General features: G+C 44.3%; 2 protein-coding genes across 4 annotated transcripts in view; both read left to right on the forward strand.

The window, feature by feature from the left end:
* On the forward strand, positions 1 to 7,919 carry LOC113407780 (vacuolar protein sorting-associated protein 11 homolog). The gene is made up of 6 exons (XM_026657896.1): positions 1 to 222; positions 2,397 to 2,545; positions 2,748 to 2,883; positions 5,627 to 5,790; positions 5,919 to 6,166; positions 7,652 to 7,919. Exons 1-6 carry the CDS (start codon positions 60 to 62, stop codon positions 7,917 to 7,919), a joined length of 1,128 nt encoding a protein of 375 aa, XP_026513681.1. The 5' UTR covers positions 1 to 59.
* The window catches only part of HMBS (hydroxymethylbilane synthase), a 21,580-nt gene continuing 6,000 nt past the window's right edge, over positions 7,704 to 23,283 (forward strand). Inside the window, exons 1-8 of one of the 3 annotated variants that reach the window (XM_026657981.2) lie at positions 7,704 to 7,853; positions 13,363 to 13,419; positions 14,333 to 14,386; positions 18,031 to 18,103; positions 18,847 to 18,896; positions 18,984 to 19,039; positions 20,900 to 20,977; positions 21,541 to 21,618. In XM_026657981.2, coding sequence (XP_026513766.1) covers positions 13,390 to 13,419; positions 14,333 to 14,386; positions 18,031 to 18,103; positions 18,847 to 18,896; positions 18,984 to 19,039; positions 20,900 to 20,977; positions 21,541 to 21,618 — 419 coding nt within the window. In that variant the 5' untranslated portion in view covers positions 7,704 to 7,853; positions 13,363 to 13,389. Of the gene's footprint in view, positions 7,854 to 13,328; positions 13,420 to 14,332; positions 14,387 to 18,030; positions 18,104 to 18,846; positions 18,897 to 18,983; positions 19,040 to 20,899; positions 20,978 to 21,540; positions 21,619 to 23,283 lie in introns of all 3 variants that reach the window. The other 2 variants (XM_026657980.1, XM_026657982.2) reach the window with 2 other exon arrangements.

The following is a 23,283-nucleotide window of genomic DNA, read 5'->3' on the forward strand; positions in this document are numbered from 1 at the left end:
TGCGCGTCCTCGGCGGCCCGGTCACCTGACCCCCGCCGGGTGCAGCTCCGGGTGCCAAGATGGCTGCTTACCTGCAGTGGCGCCGCTTCGTGTTCTTTGACAGGGAGACGGTGAAGGAGCCGGCCGGGCCCGACGGGGGAGGTGCCGGCGGGGGGAAGCCCTTCGCCCTTCCGCCGGGCATCACCGTCTGCGACTCGGGCAGAGGCAGCCTGGTTTTCGGGGATATCCTTGCCCGGGGCGCCCTCGGGGGTCGCCGTCTGGCGGCCTCTCCCACCTTGGATGTTAGCGGGGGGAGCGAAGCGGGGCCCCGCCCCCTTGGAATGCTAGCGGGTAGGAACGAGGTTGGGGCGCCAGTGCGACGGGATGAGCTTCAGGAATGGCCAAGTCCGGAGTCGGCAGCGCAGTGACAAGATTGCTCCTTATGCCTGGCTGGTGCTGTACTGTTCAGATATTCGCATGTCTGTTTCCCGTCACAGACTTGGCCATCGCAATTGGCACCAAATGCTCCCCCGCCCACCTCAGCCCACGAGTCCAGGGCTGGATGAGCTGTATCGTCTGAACTAGTCTCTACTTACTGCTAGAGGAGGGAGCTTCTGAGTGGGGCTGAGGCACATTGACGGTGTGGAGTGGAAGAAACTTGCTCTACCTGTTTTGTGGAGAAATGAAATGGGAAGTGTGTGAGTGATGTATAATGCAGTCAATTTCAGAATATTTCTCCTTTATAGAAAGAGCGTTTTGGGTAGTTAACTGGGCTATGGCAAGCATTCCCTGAAACCACAAGGAGTGGTTTTGCTGACCTAATGTGTGTTTTTGGAATCCATCAGGCTTTAGGAAGTGTAGTCCATTTTCTTTGTTGCACGATGCATGTGAAGACACATATGAATGCATTCTGCGTGGCTGAGAATCACTGTTGGTAAGAACTAGAAAGAGTACAATGGGCAAAAATATTTAATCCATGTACTAGAAACAAGGTGGCCACCCTCATCTTGAAATACACTATGGGTTTGTGACGTTGTGCAGTCTATATGGTTTTATAAAAACATGATAATAAGTGAATATAATGTAACTGGGATAGTTTTATAAAAATTTGATAATAAGTGACTATAATGCAAATAGAACAGGAGTACTTGTGGCACCTTAGAGACTAACAAATTTATTAGAGCATAAGCTTTCGTGGGCTACAACCCACTTCTTCGGATGCATATTGAGTGAAACATATATTGAGGAGATATATATACACACATACAGAGAGCATGAACAGCTGGGAGTTGTCTTACCAACTCTGAGAGGCCAATTAAGTAAGAGAAAAAAAACTTTTGAAGTGATAATCAAGATAGCCAAGTACAGACAGTTTGATAAGAAGCAAGTGTGAGAATACTTACAAGGGGAGCTAGATTCAATGTTTGTAATGGCTCAGCCATTCCCAATCCCTATTTAACCCTGAGTTGATTGTGTCTAGTTTGCATATCAATTCCAGCTCAGCAGTCTCTCGTTGGAGTCTGTTTTTGAAGTTTTTCTGTTTTAAGATAGCCACCCGCAGGTCTGTCATAGAATGGCCAGACAGGTTAAAGTGTTCTCCCACTGTTTTTTGAGTATTATGATTCCTGATGTCAGATTTGTGTCCATTAATTCTTTTGCGTAGAGACTGTCCGGTTTGGCCAATGTACATGGCAGAGGGGCATTGCTGGCACATGATGGCCCTGAAAGATGATCCTTTACTCTCACAGATCTTGGGAGACAGACCTGTCCTCGCTTACAGACAACCCCCCAACCTAAAGCAAATACTCACCAGCAACCACACATCACTGAACAAAAACACTGACCCAGGAACCTATCCTTGTAACAAAGCCCGATGCCAACTCTGTCCACATATCTATTCAAGTGACACCATCATAGGGCCTAATCACATCAGCCATACCATCAGGGGCTCGTTCACCTTCACATCTACCAATGTGATATATGCCATCATATTTAATCCATGTACTAGAAACAAGGTGACCACCCTCATCTTGAAATACACTATGGGTTCAATACGGTAAGGTTCTGAAAGCCTCCCGTAAAGCGCTTTTCATTGGAAGTCAAAAGTGTTTAGTACCTCACAGCATTGGGCCCTAAACTAATAGTAGGATGTCTGTTAGGTGTGCGCAGAGCTGTTGCTTTGTTTTTCAGTTGCCGTTTGGCATATAGAAAATGTCTGCCTCTTCCAACTCCTGGTCACCTGCAGGTTAAAATGTTCTCTAAATATTTTGTTGCTCTGTTATCACCTCAGTGTCTGGAATAATAGCTAGTATAACTATATTTGGCCAGCTGTCAATAATAAGGGTAGTTTAAGAAGGGTTTGGTTGTGGTATGTGTGGTTTCATTTTTTTTCTATGTGTACCTTGACTATCATCTACATATGGAAGGTCAGATCTGGTTCTTGCCACGCTCCCTTCAGTTTAGCAGTTTCCAGGCTTACAAGCTGAGGGTGACTCACCTGTACCAGCTGAAGCAGCACAGCATCTTGGCTTCTGTTGGTGAAGATGAAGAAGGCATTAACCCGCTGGTAAATCAAAATGACAAAGAGGACATAAGCCCATCTTGTTTGCTTTCTGAGGGAGAACAATGTATTGGGATTAGTTTGGGAAAGTCTCAGGTGTAAAAATAATGTACTAATTTCTAGCCCTATGGACTTAAAAGGGACCAGGTTTTGGCCCCAATATACCTTAAAACCATATCTAGTCACATTCTGTCTGTGTTGTTTGCAGGTTAAAGTCTGGAACTTAGAGAAACGAGATGGTGGGAATCCTCTTTGCACAAGGATTTTCCCAGCAATACCGGGTAACAAACCTACAGCTGTCACCTGCCTAACTGTCCATGAGAATCTTAACTTCATGGCTATTGGTAAGTGAAAAGCAAATTCCTCCTGAATATGCTGAACAAACTCTGAAGTTAATATGATGGAATGAAAATGGGTTGTTCCTACAGAAGGCAGCGTAGAGTGTTCTTGATTTTTACTATAATTTACTTGCAAAGATTAATGCTTTATTGAGGTTTAAAGTTTAGGTACATACTCTCTTTAGCTATATTGCAAATTTTTATTTAAATTAACGGGGCTTAAAAATGATTTAACCAAAAAAAAAGGACACTCGGGTAATTTAGATTTTGTTCAGGCGGAGGAGAATGGGTTTTGTAATATGGTAGTACCAGGCTATAAAATATATAGGAAAGATACAGAAGGTCGAGTGGCATTGTATGTTAAATAAACCGTAGTCAAATAAGGTGCCAATCTGAAATGAAACAAACTACCATAGACTCTCTATGAATAGAAATTGCATGCAGAGCTGGATTTATACCTTACGCGCCCCTAGGCACAGCTTCTTCAGCACCTGTCTCCTTCCCCCCCCCCCCAACCTACAGCTGACAATCACATAGGTAGCAAGTAAGTGCTACTTTACTGCACAGATATCTTCCTTGACTTCTGCTTCGCAAATGCGCTAATGATATCCTCAAAATCCATATATTTTTAAAAGTTCTCCTTCAGTAGTTAAAGGTGTCCAGGCTTCTGACCCTCGGGAGCACCAGGGTCAGGGCTTTAGACCCGGAGGGAGTGCTGAGGCTCGGAGCTTCAGCCCTGCGGCTCTGTTCCCGGTTTCAGCCCCGGAAGGCAGAGTGCTGGGGCTTGGGGCTTTAGCTACGAGGGGAGTGCTGGTTTCAGCCCCAGTGCTCCCACCATAGCCCAACCCCGGCGCGCCCCTCCCCTGCTGAAACTGGTAGCGGAGCTGTACAAGCACTGGCGCCCCCGCCCCCCGGGCAGACGCCGGGAATGGAGCAGTGGGGCTGAAGCCCCGAGCCCCAGCACTCCCCCCAGATCTAAAGTCCTGAGCCCTGGTAATCCCGAGGATCAGAAGCCCTGATACCCCCAGAGCCCTGACTTCCCCCTACCTGTGGCTGCAGTCCCAATCCCTCCATCCCCTCGGTGTCTGAAGTCCGTAAGGTCTTGTTCGGAGTTGCGGACATTTCAGAGTTACGGACAACCTCCATTCCTGAGGTGTATGTAACTCTGAGGTTCTACTGTATTATTGGGGTGTTTATAATTTTTAAAATAAGCTTACGCTAACCACTTTTAACCATGTATGTATTAACTTTTTAACTTTTAACGCACTTTTAACTTTTAGGTGACCCTAGAACGCCGGTGCCCCTAGGCATGTGTTGTCCCACAAACTTACACAGGATCGTTTTAGGGGTCAAGACAAAGATGCCACATTTATTATTAATCTCTAACTATTAGCAAATACCTTAATGCTTATACACATACACTTACACACACACACACACACCAAAATGTTCTGCAGCTGCTGGATAGTTACCAGTCCTGATTGTAGTTTGAGTTCGCAGCTTGGGATCGTAGCTCGTGGCAGCTAACTGGCCAGGAAAGCTGAGCACGAGGAGGAGCCGGGTCTCTGTCGGGCGCGCACCGATGCTCCTTGATGTTGATAGCAGAACGTTACCCAAAGTCTCTCATCTCACCCTTCCTTTTTTATAGGAGTTTAGTTTGGATTTAAAGTTCCTAGGTCTCGCTGTGTCAGGCCGCCTCTGGGTTTGGTGCTTGATCACCCGTCAATTGCAGGCGTGACTGTCAGCCTGGGACCTGGCTTTGATCTTCCTTCTGTTGTTTCTTTTTAGGGTGGATGCTTCTTGCTTGAGTTAGGGCTGTTGTCTAGTTCTTCAGCCGTTGGTATTTGAACTTTATCTCATTAGGACGGGCTGGTGCTGGAGGTTGATTCTATCACCCATGCATCCCTCATTCACACATCTCAACTAGACTAATAAAATTACAGTAGGGTTTGCAAAAATGAAGGTTGCAGCAAGCCCTTACAAAATGGAGTAAGCGTTTTAAAATGGGGTTTGAATTACAATATGGCACAGAAGTTACAATGTAGAAAAAATGGCAAGTGTAATGAAAGTTACAATGTAGGCAAAATGGCAGGTGTAATGAAATGGTGAACAGAAGTTACAATGGTACAGGATAACTAAAAACAATTTCATTCACATTGGTTCTACACATGTGCCTACTGTTCCTAATTGGAAATCTGGCCCTGATTGCATGCTTGACTAAAAAAAAGTATAGCAGTAGGCATAGGCTATCAACCACCTGACAAGGATGGTGACAGCGATTCTGAAATGATAAAGTTGGTTAGAGAGGCTCCAGAAGCAGAAAGCGCCGTTATAATGACTGGGTAAATGTCACATTGGGGCATGACGCTGAGATAAAATTTCGTGACCGCATGAGTGACTGCTTCTTGGAGCAGCTAGTTCTGGAACCCACAAGGGGCAGATGAGCACAATTTGTTGGGAGAAGAGAACACGGCTTTTTGTAAGAAACCGAGATTAAACTTTCTCAAACAGTAAGGCTTTGCACTGGGCCAGGAGATGGCCGTGAAGAGGTCCTAGTAGACTCCACTCAGGAAGGGAGTTGGATACATGGGTCTGTGAAGTGAGAAGACCATGGGACCACCCCAGTATGCATATCTGTCTGGGAAACAACAAGGAGGATCCAGCTGACAGCAGCTGCCTAGGACTTAATACTAGTATATGTTTGGAAAGTGCCATAGACATAAACCGTTTAGTCCTTTTCCTTCAACAGGTTTTGCAGATGGAAGTGTTGTGCTTACAAAAGGTGACATCACACGAGACCGACACAGTAAGACCCAGATCTTACATGAAGGCAATTACCCGGTCACTGGCCTTGCCTTCCGCCAGTCTGGGAAAATCACCCACCTTTTTGTTGTCACCACGGAGAACATCCAGGTAAGATATTGGCTTGACAAAGCAGTAATGGAGGTGAGACTCTGGCCCACTGCTTGTAACAGCTCCTGGTTATTTATCACCAATCTGCGGTTCGATATAATCTCTGAAACATCATATTTCATTCACAGTCCTATATGCTGTCAGTGAAGGATTATCCTCGCCTGGAGCTGGACACACATGGTTGCGGTTTACGCTGCTCCACGCTCAGCGACCCCTCTCAGGACCTGCAGTTCATTGTGGCAGGAAATGAATGTGTGTATCTGTACCAGCCAGATGAGCGTGGCCCCTGCTTTGCCTTTGAGGGACAGAAGTTGATCGTTCACTGGTATCGGGGATACCTCATCATTGTTTCCAAGGACCGGAAGAGCTCTCCAAAGTAAGACTCCGGGAAGCAGATGAGTCCATTTTACATGTATTCACTGTGCGGTTTTTGTTCTTTGCAGCTCTTCTGGCGCTTTGTTGTGCAAGGCTATTGTGACACGGAGCCCCATTGCTCTCAGCTGGCAGAGGGCTCACTGGTCTGTGACAGCAACTCCTAACAGGCCTGCCGCTTTCATAGTATTCATTCAGAAAGAGTACCAGATGAGGTTTTTAAATGGTTATGATTATTGTCGTAAATGTTGGTACGGCCGCTATGTAAGGAGTTATGTGTATATCCACTGGAAATATGTTCTGATAGTTTGTATCAAGGTGTTAATCCCCAGCAGAGGTGAAGAACTGATTTCCTGCCAGAACAAAGATATTTATCCGTCTGTCTGTCTGACATGTAAATTGAGTATTGTCTCGTTCACACTCCCCAGTCTGAGCTAAATGCAGAGGAAGAATTGAGATTTAACAGGAAGAGAAGAACAGCAAGGGGGTAAGAACCTTATCCGGGGATGCACTTCAGCAGTTTACTAGACTATATCTGGGGACAAGGAAACCACCCTGTGTTCCTTTGCCTAGGAAGTAATCGGGTGGTGCGATTACATTCATGAAAATAGGATCTCAACCAGGTTTGGTTGAAAACACTGCAAAAAGGCTTTGGGTAAAATAATCTTATTTGGACAGAAGGTCAGACAGTTCAGCTTAGTCTCTAGGAATGGTGTTACGACTTTGTTTGATAGGTAACCCTTCCTTCTGTTTCCATTATCCTTGCTCACTATCTCATAAATCTTGATCTTTGATGATAAACTTATGATTGTTTTCATTGTAAGTATAACTCAGTGCTGTAGTATTGTACGAGATGCTGCTCCAGAATTGAATCATTCAAGATGGTGTGTACACTGTTGTCTTAGGGACAAAAAATCTCTTATTACTGTGAGTGTTCCATCATTAAGGAGCTGAACACTACAGGGGAATGCTTCAAAGTGGTTTGGGGACTGGAGTGCACCTGTCATTAACCTGCAAGGCAAAGTAAAGGGGATATAGCCCAGAGGAGACGGTTTGGGAGCTAACAGGCTAGAAGTGTCAGGGAGCTGACACCCAGTTAAGCAGCAGCAAGTCTCTCTCTAGCTGGAGGCAGAGTGGGTAATAAGGTGACTCTCAGTCCTAGGCACCCCGAGAATCATCCCAGGAGTTGACTGACATTACTGTGGCATGTGATTGGTATTTGAGTCCTGGCAAAGGCTGCTATGAATTCAGCTGAATCTACAGAATCCAGTCATTGCTCCCGGCATGCACCACCATCCAGATCCAGTGTCATCTGTCACCACCCTTTTATAACTCAGATATGATTTCTCCCATCTAGTATATGGACTCACATGGTTGTTCAAAGGTTTGTATCCCGGCTCTAAGTGTGTTAAGGAGACGCTGTTTAGAATGTGATTCAGAAATCCAGGGGCACGTGTGTTAATCTCTTCCTCTTTCTTTTGGTATCCAGATCAGAGTTTGCTGGGAGCGACCCACAGAACTCTGACAAGCGAATCTTGAATGTCTATGACCTGTGTAACAAGTTCATTGCGTACAGCTCGGTCTTCGATGACGTGGTGGATGTCTTAGCAGAGTGGGGGTCTCTCTACGTGCTGACTAGAGATGGGAAGATCCATGCGCTTCAGGAGAAGGATACTCAGACCAAACTTGAGGCAAGCCACCTTCTTAATCTGTTTTATGGCTTCAGATTTGTAAAAGCTCCACAGATTAGAGGTTGAGAAGCCAGAACTTTGGACAAGTGAGTTATATGTTGGCAGTACGTCATTGCGTTGTTGCTCCCAGGATATTGGAGAGACAAGGTGGGTGAGGGACCAATAGAAGATGTGACTTCCCTGACCTTGTCTGTAAGTGAGTTATATAGCAGATGAGCTAACAGCTTCTCTGAACAGCCCAGGCATTGCAGACAACTTAGTATCTTATGCAAACCTGTATAGGGCTTTGGACAGCATGGAGTGGAAGGAACAACTAGCCTTGCAGGCACTTATGACATTTACCTGGTGAGGAGCATAGCAGGTGAAATATGCCACTGTCTAGAGCAGAGGGGTCAAAAACCTTCTTCCTTGTGTTGGATTTATTTTCAGATGTGGCAGAATCTAAGATTTTATGTAAAAAAAAAAAAAAAAAAAAAAAGTTTCTAGTCCTTGTGGCTGTGAAGTAAACTTCTCAAATATGAACCAAAAAGAATGCATCAGTTTATAATCTTCCTGAATCTGCAGACAGTCTGAGACACAATAGCTTTGAGAGTTGTGAACTCTCCCATTAATCTCATTGGAGTATTAATTTTTAAGCCTTGTTATGACACTTGAATGTAAGCATTAATTATGTAATTGATGACCAGTTAGTGAGTGGTATGGGGAAGGAGGTGAGAATGAAACCCAAGGAGGTGGGAATTGCTGCTAAAAAAAGAAATGCAGAGGGAAGAGAGGAGGAAATACCTGAAGACCGGGTTGAGGGATGGAAACAGAGAAAGGAGGATAAGGCGGGAAGGGAAACAAAGGGCGGAAATAACGGTGTAGCTGAAGGGGAGCAGATTTCCCTGTTGCGTGAGGCTGAATGTGACAATAAGGGACTGAACAAATAATTACTGACAGTTGTGTTATGTAAAAGCCAGATTCTACTACTGATCTCTGTGGTAACCTGCCATTGATCTCAGTGGAAGGTCTGTGCATCGAGGGGAGCGTGTTGTCCTGAACATGTTATTTGACCTGTGGACTGTAATTAAAAATTAAATTTGGCCCTTGCCACAGAATGATTTGACATCTCCTTCCAGAGATTTAACCTTTCCGCTTTGTGAGGCTTGCAGGGCTGAGGAGAGGCCCATTTGTGGTGTAGGGACAGAGATGGTTATTGTGGTTAAACGTAAGAGTGGCCATACTGGGTGAGACCAATGGTTCATCAGGTGCATTATCCTGTCTTCTGACATTGGCCAGTGGTAGATGCTTCAGAGGGAATGAACAGAATAGGGCAATTACTGAGTGATTCATCCTCTGTCAACCAGTCCCAGCTTCTGGCAGTCAGAGGTTTAGGGACACCCAGTGTTGCGTTCCTGACCATCTTGGCTAATAGCCATTGATGGACCTATTGTCCATGAACTTATCTAATTCCTATTTAAAACCATTTGTTGTTTTGGCCTTGGCTACATCCCCTGACAACGAGTTCCACTGGTAAACTATGCAATTTTTGAAGAAGTACTTATGTTTCTTTTAAATCTGCTGCCTGTTAATTTCATCGGGTGACGCCTGGTTCTTGTGTTATGTGAAGTGGTAAATAACACTTCCTTATTTACTCTCTCTACACCATTCATGATTTTATAGACATCATCGTATCTCCACTTCGTCACTTACTTTCTAAATTGTATGACAGTCCCAGTCTTTTTAATCTCTATTCATATTAAAGCTGTTGCATTCCCCTAATCATTGTTGCCCTTCTCTGTACTTTTTCAAGTTCTAATATGTCTTTTTTGAGATGTGGCAACCAGAACTGCATGCAGTTTTCAAGATGTCGGCGTACCATGGATTTATAGTAACATTATGATATTTTCTCTTATCTATCCCTTTCCAAATGGTTCCTAACAGGCTGTTAGCTATTTTGACGACCGCTGCATATGGATGTTTTCAGAAAACTTTCCACGAAGATCCCAAGATCTATCTTGAGTGGTAACAGCTAATTTAGACCCATCATTTTGTACATGTAGTTGAGATATGTTTTCCAATGTGCATTATTTTGCATTTATCAGCATTGAATTTCATTTGCCATTTTGTTGCCCGGTAACCCAGTTTTGAGAGATCCCTTTGTAAATGTTCAATGTCAGCTTTGGACTTAACTATCTTGAGTAACTTTATATCATCAGCAAACTTTGACACCTCACTGTTCATGGCCTTATGAATATGTGGAACCGCATAGGTCCCAATACAGATCCTTGGTGTAACCCACTATTTACCTTTTTCTGCTGTGAAAACGAACCATTTATTCCTAACCTTTGTTTCCTGTTCTTTCATCAGTTACTGATCCATGAGAGGACCTTCCCTCTTATCCCATGACTGCTTACATTGCTTAAAAGCCTTGGTGAGGAACATTGTCAAAGGCTTTCTCAAAGTCCAAGTACACTGTATCCACTCAATCACCCTTGTCCAAATATTTGTCGACCCCTACAAAGAATTCTAATAGATTGGTCAGATGTGATTTCTCTTTACAAAAGCATGTTAACTCTTCCAACAAATTGTGTTCATCTGTGTGTCAAATAATCATTTTGTTTACTATAGTTTCACCCAATTTACCTGGTATTGAAGGTAGACTTACCGGCCTGTAATTGCCAGGATCACCTCTAGGGATGTAAATACCATTTAAAAAATTTACCATCTAAACTATTAAAATTATATCGTTTCATCAGTTAACCGATGAAAGGGAGAGGGCTTGGGTAGCTGGGGCTGGGGCTCCTCCAGGGTGGCTGCCACTTACTGGTTAACCATTTAACCTTTTACATCCCTAATCACCTCTAGAGCCTTTTTTAAAAAATTGGCATTATATTAGCAATCTTCCAGTCATCTGATATAGAGGCTGATTTAAGCAATAGGTTACATACTACACTTAGTGGTTCTGAAATTTCATATTTGAATGTCTTTCGAACTCTTGGGTGAATGCCATCTGGCCCTGGCAATTTAATTCTGTTTAATGTATCAGTTTGCTCCAAACCCTTGTCCACTGACACCACAATCTGGGCCAGTTCCTCAGATTTTTATGGCTCATGTGTGGGAATTTTCCTCAGGCCCTCTGCAGTGAAGAGGGATGCAAAGAATTCATTGATTTTCTCCTCAATGGCCTTGTCTTCCTTTAGCATCTTATTCGTTCAGGGGCCTCACTGGTGGTTTGGCAGGCTTCCCGCTTCTGATGTACTTAAAAAAACTGACTGTTAGTCTTGTGTGTCTTGCTAGTTGCTAATTAGTCCTGTCAAATTATACTTTTATACTGGACTTGCCAGAGTTTGTTGTTTTCTGTTTTCCTCAGTAGGATTTCACTTCCAGTTTTTGAAGGATGCCTTTTTGTCTCTAACTGCCTCTTTCACTTTGTTTAGCCATGGTGGCATTTTTTTGCTCCTGTTACTGGTTTATTTTTTCCTTTGGGATATACATTTAGTTTGAACCTCTATTATGGTGGTTTTTAAAAAGTTTCCATGCACTCCTTTTAACTGCCATTTAACTAGCTTCCTCATTTTTGTGTAGTTCCCCTTTTTGAAGTTAAATGCTACTATGGTGGGCTTCTTTTGTATTTCCTCCCTACAAGGATGTTAAATTTATTTACACTATGGTCACTATTTCTGAGTGGTTCAGCTGTATTCACCTTTTGGACCAGATCCTGTGCTCCGCTTAGGACTAAACCAAGAATTACCTCTTAACCTTGTGGTGCTAGGACTAGGTGCCTCAAGAAGCAGTCGCTAATGGTGTCTAGAAACTTTATTTCAGCATCCCTTCTGGGGTGACATGAACCCAATCAATACGGGGATATTTGAAATCCCCCATTATTATTGAGTTTTCTATTTTTATAGCCTCTCTAATCTCCCTGAGCATTTCACAATTACCGTCATCAACATTCTGGTCAGGTGGTCGGTAGTACATTCCTACTGCTATACTCTTATTATTCAAACATGGAATTTCTATCCATAGAGATTCTATGGTACAGTTTGGTTCATTTAAGGTTTTTACTATATTTGATTCTGTGCTTTCTTTTACATATAGTGGCATTCCCCCACCAGCACAACCTACTCTGTCATTCCTGTATATTTTGTATCCTGGTGTTACAATGTCCCACTGATTTGTCATCATTCCACCAAGTTTCTGTGATTCCTGTTACATCAATATTCTCGTTTAACATCAGGCACTCAAGTTCACCGATCTTAACATTTAGACTTCTTGCATTTGTATGCAAGCACCTATAAAATTTGTCAGTATTTAGTTGTCTGCCTTCATGTGATGTGATCAAATGAGAATCTTTTTCTATTGACTGTTTCTCTTTGGATGTATAACCATACACCTGCTAAAATGAACACTGTTCATGGTACCTGCGAGTAGACTGAGCCAACTATGAAAACTAAAGATTGTACATATTTTAATAATTGTAATCTACGAATATATGTCTGTATTTAGAATCCTAGATTAAGGAAGCAATAGGTCCCAAATTATTGATGTTGAAACCAAATTAGTTAATACACTGAAGGCACAGTTTTGTGTAAGGGTTGAGTATTTTTATTAACCCTGCTGTCCGTTAAAGGTTTCAACACAAGTGGTTTTCCACTGGGCTGAGACCGCTTCTGAGCTTAGAGATAAGAATGAGTTTTTAACCCTGCCCATTAGTACATGAGGCCTTTATAATACCAGTCCAATTAAAAAAATCAAATGCACTTTACAAGGAGCTATTTTATAGAAAGGGAAATTGAGGAAGAGTAGTTAAATTATTGCTCAAAGTTACAAGGCGAATTGATGGCCGAGTTCTGGATAAAGCCCAGGTCTCTTGGCTCACTGCCCTTTGTCAATCCACATAGCTTGTGATAGTTTCAAGGAAATTGTGCTCCGTTGCCTTGAGGATGGGTGATAGAGCTGGAGTCTCTGCTTTGTATGAAGCCACATGTTGTGTCCCTCTCCCACGAAATAATATCTTGGTGAAAATGATCATGGTTCACTTATGAAAATACCCACCTTGTGACTGTTCTGTTGGGTAATGCATTAGATGCTGTACACAGATCTGGGGGTATAGCAGGCAGCAAAGGGCTTGGGCTGGTGTCATTGAGGGAGAGAAGGCCTTCTTCCTAGTGATTCAGCACAATTTTTTTTCCGTACAGAAGCTGGACAGCTCTGCTGAGGCAGCTCCTGCAGCTGAATTTCCTTCTCTGCAGAACTGGTAACCTCCATTCCTAAATGCTGGTCACACCCATCCCTGCTTTCTGAAGGCCTTTCCCTCCCAATCTCCTAGTGCAGCACATACTGTAGCATGCCTGTCACCTCTTATCTGTGTGTCCATGCTCCACCAGAAGGGTCTGGGTTACAAATGGAACAGCCCTTCTCTCTAGCACATGGTCTGGCACACACTGTGCTAGGCAGCAGAGGCAATAACTTCCCTCCTCTCCTCTTTCCCAGTTCAAGGAGCGTCTTCTTCTCTTTCACATAACAGGCATTGGGGTTGGAAAAGTCCATAGCGATGGAGAACAAGACACTGAGGAACACTCAGGTAAAGGAACGGACTTTGCATTCTTCAGGGCTTAGATTGTTCATGGTAATTATATATCTCATAATAAAATAGTGTGTATATCTCAGCTCTGCAAATCTGTCGGGATAATTTAATAGGCCAGGTTTAAAATCTACTCACCTGCCCTTTACAGTTTTAAGGGGGTGGGAGAAAACAAAAATCAAACAATATTACTTTCCCATTTTTAGAAAACAATTACAAGTAAAATGTTCCTAAGGTTGTGGTCTCTGCACTGGTTGTCTTAGTTAAAATATAGTGCTTAAATCAAAAGGAGAGGGTGAGAGAGTAAAGGGATTATACCACTTTCCCCTCTAATTCTGCCATTTACTGAATAGATCAGTCCTAGCTGGGTATTAATTAAGATAAGTTTGATCATTTTTTAAAGACGTCCATAAATATGCAGCTGTTAGTTAACATTTACACAGCATTTTGAAAGTGAAAAGTTCTATATAAGGACTAAGTGCTCTTCTTAATTACTTTTTGTGAATAGCTGAACATTTAAAGACTTAATAATACAACACACATGATTTCCAACCCTGCAAACGCTTACTACAAAAGTCAATAGGATTGTTCCCAGTAGTGTGTGTGCTATGTCTAGTAGTGTCTACAGAATTGAGCTCTAGGGCCCAATACTGGAAGACAGTGAGTGCCTTCTGGGAGGTGCTGCACATTTCCCAACAGGAGTTTACAGTCTTTGCAAACCTACTCTTGTGTTAGTTTAAATATTTGATATTTTGCTCAGTTTAGGAAGATGTGGTTGCCACTTGGGGAACACGTTTAGCTACGGTGGAATGAGCTCTGAGTTGGCAGAGAGCACTGGAAAGAAAACCTCCACAATTATGGATTTGGGGGATTTGCTTTAATTTTTAAAATACATGAAACATATTGTCCATAGGATGAAAATGGCCTGAAAAACAGAGTTATCCGAGTGGGCACCAGGAAGAGTCAGGTGAGTTTCTGCTTATTGCATGAGCCTCTGTTCTGGTGTGGCCATATTGCTGAGTCTCTATTCAACGGGGACAATTGTGTCTTGAGACCCTGTAGCTGCATCTCCTAAAAGTAGAAAATCTGGGTGTCTAATTTCAACTTTAAAAATATGATGTACAGCAGTTACCCTCTGTAAATAAGTGTGTATCTCGATTATTTGTTACCTCTGTTCCCCTAAAAACCAACCCAGGGTCACACTTGTATTAGTTTTATTACAATGCTGCTGTTGGGTCAGATAGAAAAGAGATGGAGCTTATTCGTACATGCACATGTTCACCGCATTCATACCCTCATGCACCCACACACTTACACAGGCGGAGAGTTACCGGAGACAGCATGGAGACCGGGAAGCCGAAGCGTGGTGGATCTGGTGTGTCCGCCTGCGGTCACGAATCCAGGCTGCTGAGCAGGTCAAGGAGCAGCAGCTGCTGGTGTGCATGGCTGCTTCATTTTTCTGGAATTGGGCGGCTCCTGTCACGTACACTGAGTTTTCCTTTTGTGTCCATCACCGAGAAGCATTCCCAGACCAGCTCCTTTCATGCATCCCAGGTTCTTCTCTTTACAGCACTACGTGATTGCCTTCTCAGGGCAGATTATATCAGACACACCTGGCTTCTGTCTCTGGGCTCCTTTCTCCTTGCAGTTCCTCTCCGCCCAGTCTCACATACACTCCCTTGTTCACACTCCCTCGTTCACACACACTCTGAGGGATGGGATATTACTTGGAAGTTCATACAAGTGGTAACTTGAAAAGGTTACAGAGCTTGCAAAGGTTACAAAACTTAAAATGCTATGCTAACAATAACTGAAGTTACAAAGTCTGCAAAAAGGTTGCAGAACTTAATGATACAAGTTACAGATCTTACAATCGCATTTGAGCGGAGGCTTTACATAATTTATATATAAACCCAAATGAAGTACAGCATCTATCAGGCTTCCTGTTCAATAGAGAAGTGTTGTCTAGTGGTCAGAGTGAAAGACTAGGAATCCGTATTCCCTTGTTCTGTTCCCATCTCTACCACTGACTCACTGTGTGATTTATGGCAAGTCTCTTAGGGCCAATCTTCAAAAGTGGCCTCTAGCTTTGGGTGCCCAACCTTAAGTACCTAGCACCTGACTTTCAGAGGTCCTGAGTTCTCTCAAGTCACTAGAAGGTGCGGATGCAAATTGGGATCCAGATGTTTCAAGTTTAAGCACCCAAAGTAGTGAACACTCTTGAAAATTATGCTCTTTATTTATCTGTGCTGCTATTTTCTCATCTGTAAAATGGGGACAATTTGTGGATACTTCACAGAAGGTCTGGGGCGTGAGGTTTCATTCATTCATATTAGTAAAGCACCTTAAGATCCTTGGATTAAGCACAAAGTATTATTAGATGGAAATAAATGTACTTATATTTGTTTATGCAGATGAGCTATCTTTCTCAAACCAAAAAGCCCAAGTCCTCCTCAGAAAGTGACCCTAGACTGGAGTAATGATATCTTTGCCAAAGAGTGACCTCTGTGAATTAGAAATAACTGTATTCTGTCATCAGAGTTGCACTATAATAGGCATCCTTGTTGGCAGTCCCCGTAGGAAGGCCCAAGGTTCAATGGGCCATGAGACTGAGCTCTCCTGCAGGGGATCCTCCATGTCGGGACTGAGGCATGTTGTTACAGCTATGTGGGAGAAGCTTTCCTTGATGCCACCTGGACTGTATCCATTCTGAATAAACAGAACTTTAGTCCCAATGGCTGTCAGTTGGCACATTCCATCAGCACCAAGCTCATGGAGTAGCTCAAGAAACAGGGAAGTGATTGCACGCCTCTTTCAGTAGACTCCCTTTGTGTCTTCATTTTGCTATATCCAACAACCAAATATCTTATATGGAGACAAAACTTCGGCTGCGTTGACACTCACAAAAGCCTGGGAGGGAGGATATAGGAAATACATTGGGTCTTTCTTGCTATCTAGCTGCAGCTGGGAGGAGCATGTTTGCAAAGAGAGATAAATGTGCCTTGGGCCTTTGTTTTGAGATAATCTTGCCTACTCTGGAAGTCAGGGGCAGGCATGGCTCTGTACTTTGCAGGAGGCTAGAAGATGAGACAGATGGGCATTGAAGGGTGGGACGTTGCTTTTCTCCACCGTGTGCGATCTCCTAATCTATTAACAATTATTATCAACACTTTGCACTTATAGCACCTGTGCCTTTCACCCAGCGTCTCACAGCACCTTACAAAAGGGAAGTTCGTTGGACTCATTTTACACATGTGGAAACCCATGACTTGCCCAGGGCCACTCAGAGCATCAGTAGCAGAGAAAGATTAGAAACTAGGCTTCCTGGTTCATCTTCAGCTGTGACTACTAGACTACATTGCCCCTCACAGGGTCAGGATCTATGGAGGGATCCTCTGCCTTCTGCTTGAGTAGGATAGTGGTGGTGGACTATTTTATGTTGTTCTTCCCCTTCCAGAGTGTAAATTAAATGTGTCCCATCTACAGGTACCTGGGCCTTTGCAGCCTCCAAACCCTGCGGCTTGCTCTGTCTGTTGTATTGAGCTGCTGCTGTTCTCCTTCTGCACAACTTTCTGACATACCTCTGCTCATATAGAACACAATTCCTGCAGACAAATCGTAATTCTGGCTCCTTGCAGGATCACACTGCAATGGTAAAGTTTAGCATTCATAAAAAGCACAGAGCAGATATGATGCATTTTAGCTCATCGCTGATTGAGGTGGGAATCGCCAGGCTATTTAGTCTGCCTTTGTTATAACAATGGGTGCCCCTTACTGCAAGACCTATTCTCTAGTACTGTGCACAATGCTTAGTCTGACTCACTTTAAAAATTACAAAAGCACATCATAGTGTTTCTCTTGTTCAGGGGGTCTCAAACTGGGGATCGGGACCCCTCAGGGGGTCACGAGGTTATTACATGGGGGGGTTGTGAGCTGTCAACCTCCACCCCAAACCCCGCTTTACCTCCAGCATTTATAATGGTGTTAAATATATTAAAAAGTGTTTTTAATTTATAAAGGGGGTTGCACTCAGAGGTTTGCTATGTGAAAGGGGTCACCAGTAAAAAAAGTTTGAGAGCCACTGCTATAGTTCCATTCACCCAGTGATGGCACTTCACAGATAGTAAGCCACAGCCCTTCCAATTAGGTGGGTAAATACCATCTCCACTTTAAACATAATGTCGCTGAGGCACAAAGAGCTGAAATGGCTGGCCACAGAACATAGCAAGTCAGTGGCAGAGCTGAAAATAGAACCCAGGAATTCTGACTTCCAGTCCCCTGTTTGAACCACTACTTCTAACTGAAGAAATTTGGTCTGACCCTACCACTGACTCACAGTCTTACCATGGGGCAGGTCACTCCAATTCTGTTTCTCCATCTGTAAAGCAGGGATGGTAATACTGTCTTCTGTTGGGTGTTGTGATCATTATGCAGGGGTAGGGTTTGTGTAGCACTGTGCTAGGACTTCTATTTATTTGCATTAATGCTTGTGTTTTGGAGGCTTTGGTGAGTGCATTTGACTATGTCTAAGAATAGAAAAGCTTCCTTTGGCTGATGTATTGAACACATGCCATCTCACATGGGACTTTGCCTTCTGTTTTTAAACTGCAGCTGGCCCGGATTCAGACAGACAGTGTAGTGGAAATGCTCCGCAAGCGATACCTCAACCTTCATTTTGAGATTGGTAGGTGTTCAAATGTTGCTCAGAGGCAGGGAGCAGCTGGAGTGGGATGGTTTGATGTGTAATTATCTGTTATGCAAGAAGCCCTTGGCCCAAGGAAGAGAGATTGTGGCGTTTGCATAAGTGGAGAATCCGAATGTGACTGGACAAGAGATGCTAATGTCTGCAGAGCAAGGAGAGGATGGATTCCATGTACTGCTGAGCATTGAGTTCCCAAGTTTCTATACAGATTATGATACTGTCACTCCATAGAGTAACCATGCATTAGTCTGGCTCCAAGCTAGATGCACCATATATTCATGTTCAAATGCAAAGTAAAAAATTATATAAACCAGACCGGGAGCAGTCAGGAGCCCAATGCTGCATTGATTGGATGGCTGCTGAGCACCTGCCCAGTAGCAGGAGTGAGGCCAGAGATGGTGCTCAAAGCAAAGTGTCTTGTTAGTGTGATGAGGATCCTGCTTAAAACTACTGTCCTCAGACACACACACACACTCATGGCCTTCCCTTTCCTTACTCTGTGCTCTTGGGAATAAGGCAGCACACTTCCAGAAGACCTAATCTTTACTCCTGCTTAGTGCAGAGTACTGCTAGAATATTCCTGCTACATGGAGCTTGCATTCACACCGGCACTAGAATGCAGCAGCCATGTACCCCTTTGCTGCATACCGCACAGAGACTTACAGAGTCTGGGCCTATCCGATCTCTCTGTATCGCTGCTCTTAAAAAGCTCTCTCTTTGAACAGTTGCCATGTCAACAACTGGAGACAAGATCCTGGACACTGCTCTTTCCAAGGTAAATGACCTCTTCCTCCTTTGAATTGAGTGAGGCTATATGTGACTACGTTGGTAATATGCTTCATGTTCCTCCCTCCCTGTTTAGATTGGAGAGAAGAGCCTCTTTACCAAGGAGCTGGAAAATGCACTGGAAAGAAATGAGTAAGAGCTCTGAACCTTTCTCTTGCTTACTGAAAGCCATGGAATGGCCCGGGCAGTGCTGCAGATTCTGTCTGCATCTGAAATCAAGACAAGCATTCACACTCTAGTGCAGGCCTGCACAACTCGTAAAGCGGCGAGGGCCATATTACTCCAAAGAAAACAGCTGAGGGCCGAACCCCCCGGCCCCGCCGAACCCCCCTGAAACACACAACACACACCCCCAGCGCTGCCCGCCCCACGGAAACAAACCCTCCTTCCCCAGCGCCACCCCACCAAAACAGCAGTATTGAATCTTTGTAATATGTTATAGCGGGCTCCTAAGGTAGTATAATTAAGGTAAAAGAAAAATGTCTTTTTGCTAGAAGTAGAATAAGATCTTCCCCCCCACTTTGTAATCAATTGCCCTGTTGAATGAATGAGGTGTGAATGAGGAAGGCATGGAAGGCAGGCACCTCCAGACAGCTGCAACCCTTGGAGAGGGGATGGGAGCCAGACCAGATCAGTAGACCAGCTCAGCCACCAACTCACCGCTTGCCTCCTCAGCCCCCCTCCCCCACCACCGGCTCACCTGCACCTCTGCCACTGCCTGCCCGCTCGCCTCCTCAGCCCCCTGCTCACCTGCCCCCCCGCCGCTACCCGCCCGCTCGCCTCCTCAGCCCCCCTCCCTCACCCGCCGCTTGCCTACTCACCCCCCGCGGGCCACACAGTGAGCCCACGTGGGCCGCACGTGGCCCCTGGGCCACATGTTGTGCAGGCCTGCTCTAGTGGCTTGTTTGTAATTCAAATTTCTTTTAGAACATTTTAGAGAATGATAGGCTTGTGAAATGTGCTATCCATAGTCTCTGTCTCCTTCCCCTGACTGTTTTAGTTGGGCTTACATGGCTGAAGGAAAAATGTGTCATGTCAATCAGTAATGTTTGTGTTGGTTGAACCAATTCCCTGCAACCTGTGGTATTTTTAGAGCAACAGTATTATTTGTTACATACACACCACTGAGTGGCCACATACACTTTGAATTCAGACATTTCAGTAGATGCCTCAGATTCACGGTTAGCATTAAACAGTCTCCAAAGCCTCCTGCCTGTTAATTGTACTCACTACCAACAGTGCAGGAGAACTGGAAGCATTAGGGTTAAGCCTCTTTTGGGGTAACTTATTTCTGTGGGAAACCTGGGTTCAGATGTCAGTTGTGACTGAGGGAGACTGCTGTTTTTTACCTCATGTTCCAGCGAGGGTATGGGATGCACATGGATCAAGGGACTTGTCTCAATTTGGATTAAAATTAAAGATTCCCCTTTGGGTCCTCATCATCTAAGGGCTGATCTAATTCCCACTGAAGTCAGTGGAAATACTCCCAGTGAGTTCAGGCTCTAAGGATTCAAGCCCTTTTTTGATGGCCATGTCAGTGGTATGAAGTGATGCAGGCAGCTCGAGCTCTGGGCTGCTGCTAACTGAAAAGTAGTTATTTAAATCTGACTGGGCTGTCGGATCCACTGAGCTCTGTGTCCTGCAAGGGTGATGGGTGTCTGTGCAATGTGCCCAGGGGTCTTCAGCACCCACACCAGGCTCTTCAAATCACTTTGCAAATATTTATGATGTAGCACCCCCGGGAGATAGACATCATAATGTTACAGATGGAAAAACTGAGGCACAGAGAGATGAAGTGACCTGTCTAAAGTTGCACAGTGAATTAGTAGAACTGGGAATAGAACCCAGGATTCCTAATTTCCAGCCCCCCTTTCTAGACTAAAGTCCAGTGTGGAATTTTTATTTCTCAGATCATTTGCAGGCATCTTGCAGGTGCCCCATGGGCTCCTTCACCCACACCATGCTCTGACTTTTCTCTCCTCTGACTTGTAGAGTTGACCTGGTTGTTCACTCCTTGAAGGACCTGCCAACTTCGCTCCCGCCTGGCTTCACCATTGGGGCCATCTGCAAGTAAGTGTGCATTGAGAGGCCTGACTTCCTGAGCGGTTTTAAAATCCCCAGAAGGACCATTTCTTTACTGTTGGCATCCTGTGTGATGAGTTTGGTCGGTCTCAATCTATTTCCCTTTGTGTAGGTAACTGTATTGCACAACTTGCCACTGTGCTTGTCATCTTGTTGCCTGTCTCAGGAGAGAGCGAGAGCCCAAATACCATGGGCTGTGAAGACTGAACCCCCCCCCTCTCTTTTTCTTAAAGAGGGGTTGGGTGGGCTCCAGGTCAGGATTAAGCATGTTGACAGAGGGTGGTGCCTTTGGGAAGCTTGCCCTTCCGCGGCTTGTGCTGTGCCTGCTCTGTAGATGAGTAGAGAATCGACTGTCTAGAATTGTCAAACCAGCACCTTCACCAGCTCTAGATTAATTAGAAGGAAAAATGGAAAAGGAAAAAAGAGGCTCCCTGTATTGGACTAAGAATAAGGAAGTTAGAGGCACCTCCACTAAGGACCATGAGCAGAACTGTTTCCATTTAACCACATCCTATGGAATGATGTCTTGTCTACACTGTATTTCTTTGTAGAAGGGAAAACCCCCATGATGCTGTCGTTTTTCATCCCAAGAACTATGGGAAAACCCTCAACAGCCTTCCTGAAAAGAGGTGAGGGGATGGGAGAGTTGTTATTGAAGAAATGGGGTGGTGAAAAGGGATAGGCTTAGACTTCTCAATACCAAAACTGCCTGCTCTTCACTATTCTTTGTGAACTCCCTGTGTTAATACAGTTAACATCCAGACTTTCATCTGTCCTTTGCACAGATTAAGAGGTGTTTTCAGTGTGTGTCGTCTTTTTTTTTTTTTTTTAAAGTTAAAGTGAACCATTTGTAGGAATTAGCAATAAAGGAATAAAAACTTAATAAGAATCCCAGGAACCATAATTATCGCTATGGGAAAGAATTGCTGCTGTTGAATAAATGAGCGAGAGCTGACCTCTCATCTCTCCAGTCATGCTTTGAGGTCTGACATTTTCTAAATCCTCCACAACCCCCAGAATGAATTCTTAGTACTTCATATCTTCAAAGCACTCTGCACACTAAAATCCTCCTCCCTCTCCTGACTGACACAGAGGACATTCAGCTTTGTTGGATCTCCATTGAAGTCAAGGGACTTAAAGCAGGGTGAACTTGGCCCAGTGTTTTTGTGACCCACACCACAGCCAACTCCCTCTCCTCGGTCTTTTGGCTTCTCCGGTTGCATTCACCTACTCCACTCTGATGGTAACACGACTCAGTGGGAGCAGACTTTTCTGTCCATGCTTCTTGACTCAGACTAAGGACTAGTCTACACTAGAATCACTACAGCAGTGCAGGTCTACTGATGTAGCTGCACTGCTGTAGCGCTGCTAGTGCAGACAGTCTATGCCGACGGGAGAGAGCTCTCCCGTCGGCATAATTACTCCACCTTCCCAAGCGGCAGTAGCTGTGTCGGTAGGAGAGTGTCTCCCACTAACATACACTGACCTAAGCACCAGTGTGGACAGTGCTAACTCACATCGCTCAGTGGGGTGGCTTTTTCACACCCTGAGTGACTTAAGTTATACCACTACAAGCACTAGTGTGTACAAGCCCTGAGATGGGGGGCTAGTTCCAGAAATTATTTACTCTTTAAGTCCCTCTCCTTAGAGGTTACAGGGTTCCTTTCTCTTTGGGGATGTCTGTGTTGAAATTACCCAGATGTCCGTAATCTTAATTAAAACACAGAAAATAGAAATAAAAGAAAATAAATTGTTTGCTTCAGATTTAGATTTACACAGATGTAGATTTACACTTCACACAGGCTAAACTAGAGATGACTTGTCATCTTTTTTTATGGGATAAAAAGAAAAGTGAGTAGCATACATCCCTTGAAAGTAGTCCTCTCTCTGGTCAGACTGGCAGCCCCCCTTGATGTCCAGATATACATGGTGCTGTCAAGAGAGCTCTCCCTCTGCACTTTCCAGGACCTATTTATCAGACCTCACCTTGCACACCCAGACATGTGTTCCGTGATCCAGGACTGCTATCCCTGCTTTCCAAACCAGTTTATTCCAGTTATCAAAATAGAAAATAGGGCTTGGGGATTGCTACATTCTGTAGATGGTGACCCACTGAGGAGTCAGAGATCCGTAACAAGGATTAATGACTGCTTTGCAAAGGCCTAACAACCTACCACAGAGACTGTTTCACCCACTAGGTAGTCTGGTTATATCTAGATTTAGTTAGGCCTCATGTTAAATCTCTCCATTTTTCCTTCTGCCAATATGAATGATGGATAGATCCCCAAATGCTC

The sequence above is a fragment of the Terrapene carolina genome, unplaced genomic scaffold (genome assembly GCF_002925995.2).
Source record: "Terrapene carolina triunguis isolate 2854851 unplaced genomic scaffold, T_m_triunguis-2.0 Scaffold374, whole genome shotgun sequence".
NCBI classification, from domain to species: Eukaryota; Metazoa; Chordata; order Testudines; family Emydidae; genus Terrapene; species Terrapene triunguis.

What these genes read in the sequence shown, in the direction of transcription:
- LOC113407780 (XM_026657896.1), top strand. Translation starts at nt 60, where the DNA reads ATGGCTGCTTACCTGCAGTGGCGCCGCTTCGTGTTCTTTGACAGGGAG. An exon ending in AAGAAGGCATTAACCCGCTG is followed by an intron (nt 2,546 to 2,747) that starts GTAAATCAAAAT and finishes TGTTGTTTGCAG; the next exon opens with GTTAAAGTCTGGAACTTAGA. An exon ending in GACCGGAAGAGCTCTCCAAA is followed by an intron (nt 6,167 to 7,651) that starts GTAAGACTCCGG and finishes TTTGGTATCCAG; the next exon opens with ATCAGAGTTTGCTGGGAGCG.